The 1,019-nt window shown below is 46.4% G+C and overlaps 1 protein-coding gene across 1 annotated transcript; it reads left to right on the forward strand.

Annotated features, from left to right (window-relative positions):
* Window positions 1–397: 397 nt before the first annotated feature.
* LOC308294564 (large ribosomal subunit protein eL22-like) lies at window positions 398–787 on the forward strand (the record flags this gene model as incomplete). The annotated part of the gene is made up of 1 exon (XM_080737297.1): window positions 398–787. One exon carries the CDS (start codon window positions 398–400, stop codon window positions 785–787), a length of 390 nt encoding a protein of 129 aa, XP_080593423.1.
* Window positions 788–1,019: the final 232 nt, after the last annotated feature.

Consider the following 1,019-nt stretch of genomic DNA (forward strand, 5'->3'; position numbering starts at 1 on the left):
AATGCCCCCATCAAATGCATATGGAGTCGAATGCCCCCATCAAATGCATATGGAGTCGAATGCCCCCATCAAATGCATATGGAGTCGAATGCCCCCACCAAATAAAGTATTTGGGGTTGACTATCGTGGAGTCAAATACACATTTGGAGATTAACATGCACTGATGCCAGAAACAACGTAAACCAAATGCCCATTGCTCAACATGGAGATTTGATTTTCAACAGCACTGTCTGATGTCAGACACAATATAAACCATGCCAAATTCACATCCCGCATATGGAGATTTTCGACATGCACTGATGTCACACACAACTGACATCATTTAAAAAGCTTATAATATCCATGAGTGTACACTTCCTGCGCAGCCTTCCTTCTTTTCAGACAAAATTGTTCAACCATGGTTGGGATTAAAAAGCCAGCGCTGAGGAAGCCGGGTGGTACGAAGAAAAAGAAGACCCTAAAGTTCACATTGGACTGCGCCCACCCCGTTGAGGATGGCATCATGGACGCTGCCAACTTTGAGCAGTTTCTCCGGGAGCGCATTAAGGTCCAAGGCAAAGCTGGAAACCTTGGCGGCGGTGTGGTGTCGATCGAGAGGAGCAGGAGCAAAATTGCTGTGAACTCTGAGGTTCCCTTCTCCAAGAGATACTTGAAATATCTCACCAAGAAATACCTGCAGAAGAACAACCTGAGGGATTGGCTGCGGGTGGTCGCCAACACTAAGGAGAGCTATGAGCTTCGCTACTTCCAGATCAACCAGGACGAGGAAGAGGAGGATGAAGATTAGCCTACTATACTTTCTTTCTTTTGAGCGGTGCTCCTGGACGAAGCGTCCCAAAGCATGGCCTACATCTTTTCACAAAGTGCTCAAAGTTTGTGGTACGCCCAGGGTCACATTGGCCAAGCTTCGCGGGACACTTAATGGAAGTAGAAATGCGGTTCCTGCAGAAACTGCATGGGCTTGCTAACACGCACAAATAATATTATGTATTGTAGAAAATGTACACATCCCTTGCTCA

The sequence above is a fragment of the Nannobrachium achirus genome (genome assembly GCF_963921795.1).
Source record: "Nannobrachium achirus genome assembly, chromosome: 11".
Taxonomy (NCBI): Eukaryota; Metazoa; Chordata; class Actinopteri; order Myctophiformes; family Myctophidae; genus Nannobrachium; species Nannobrachium achirus.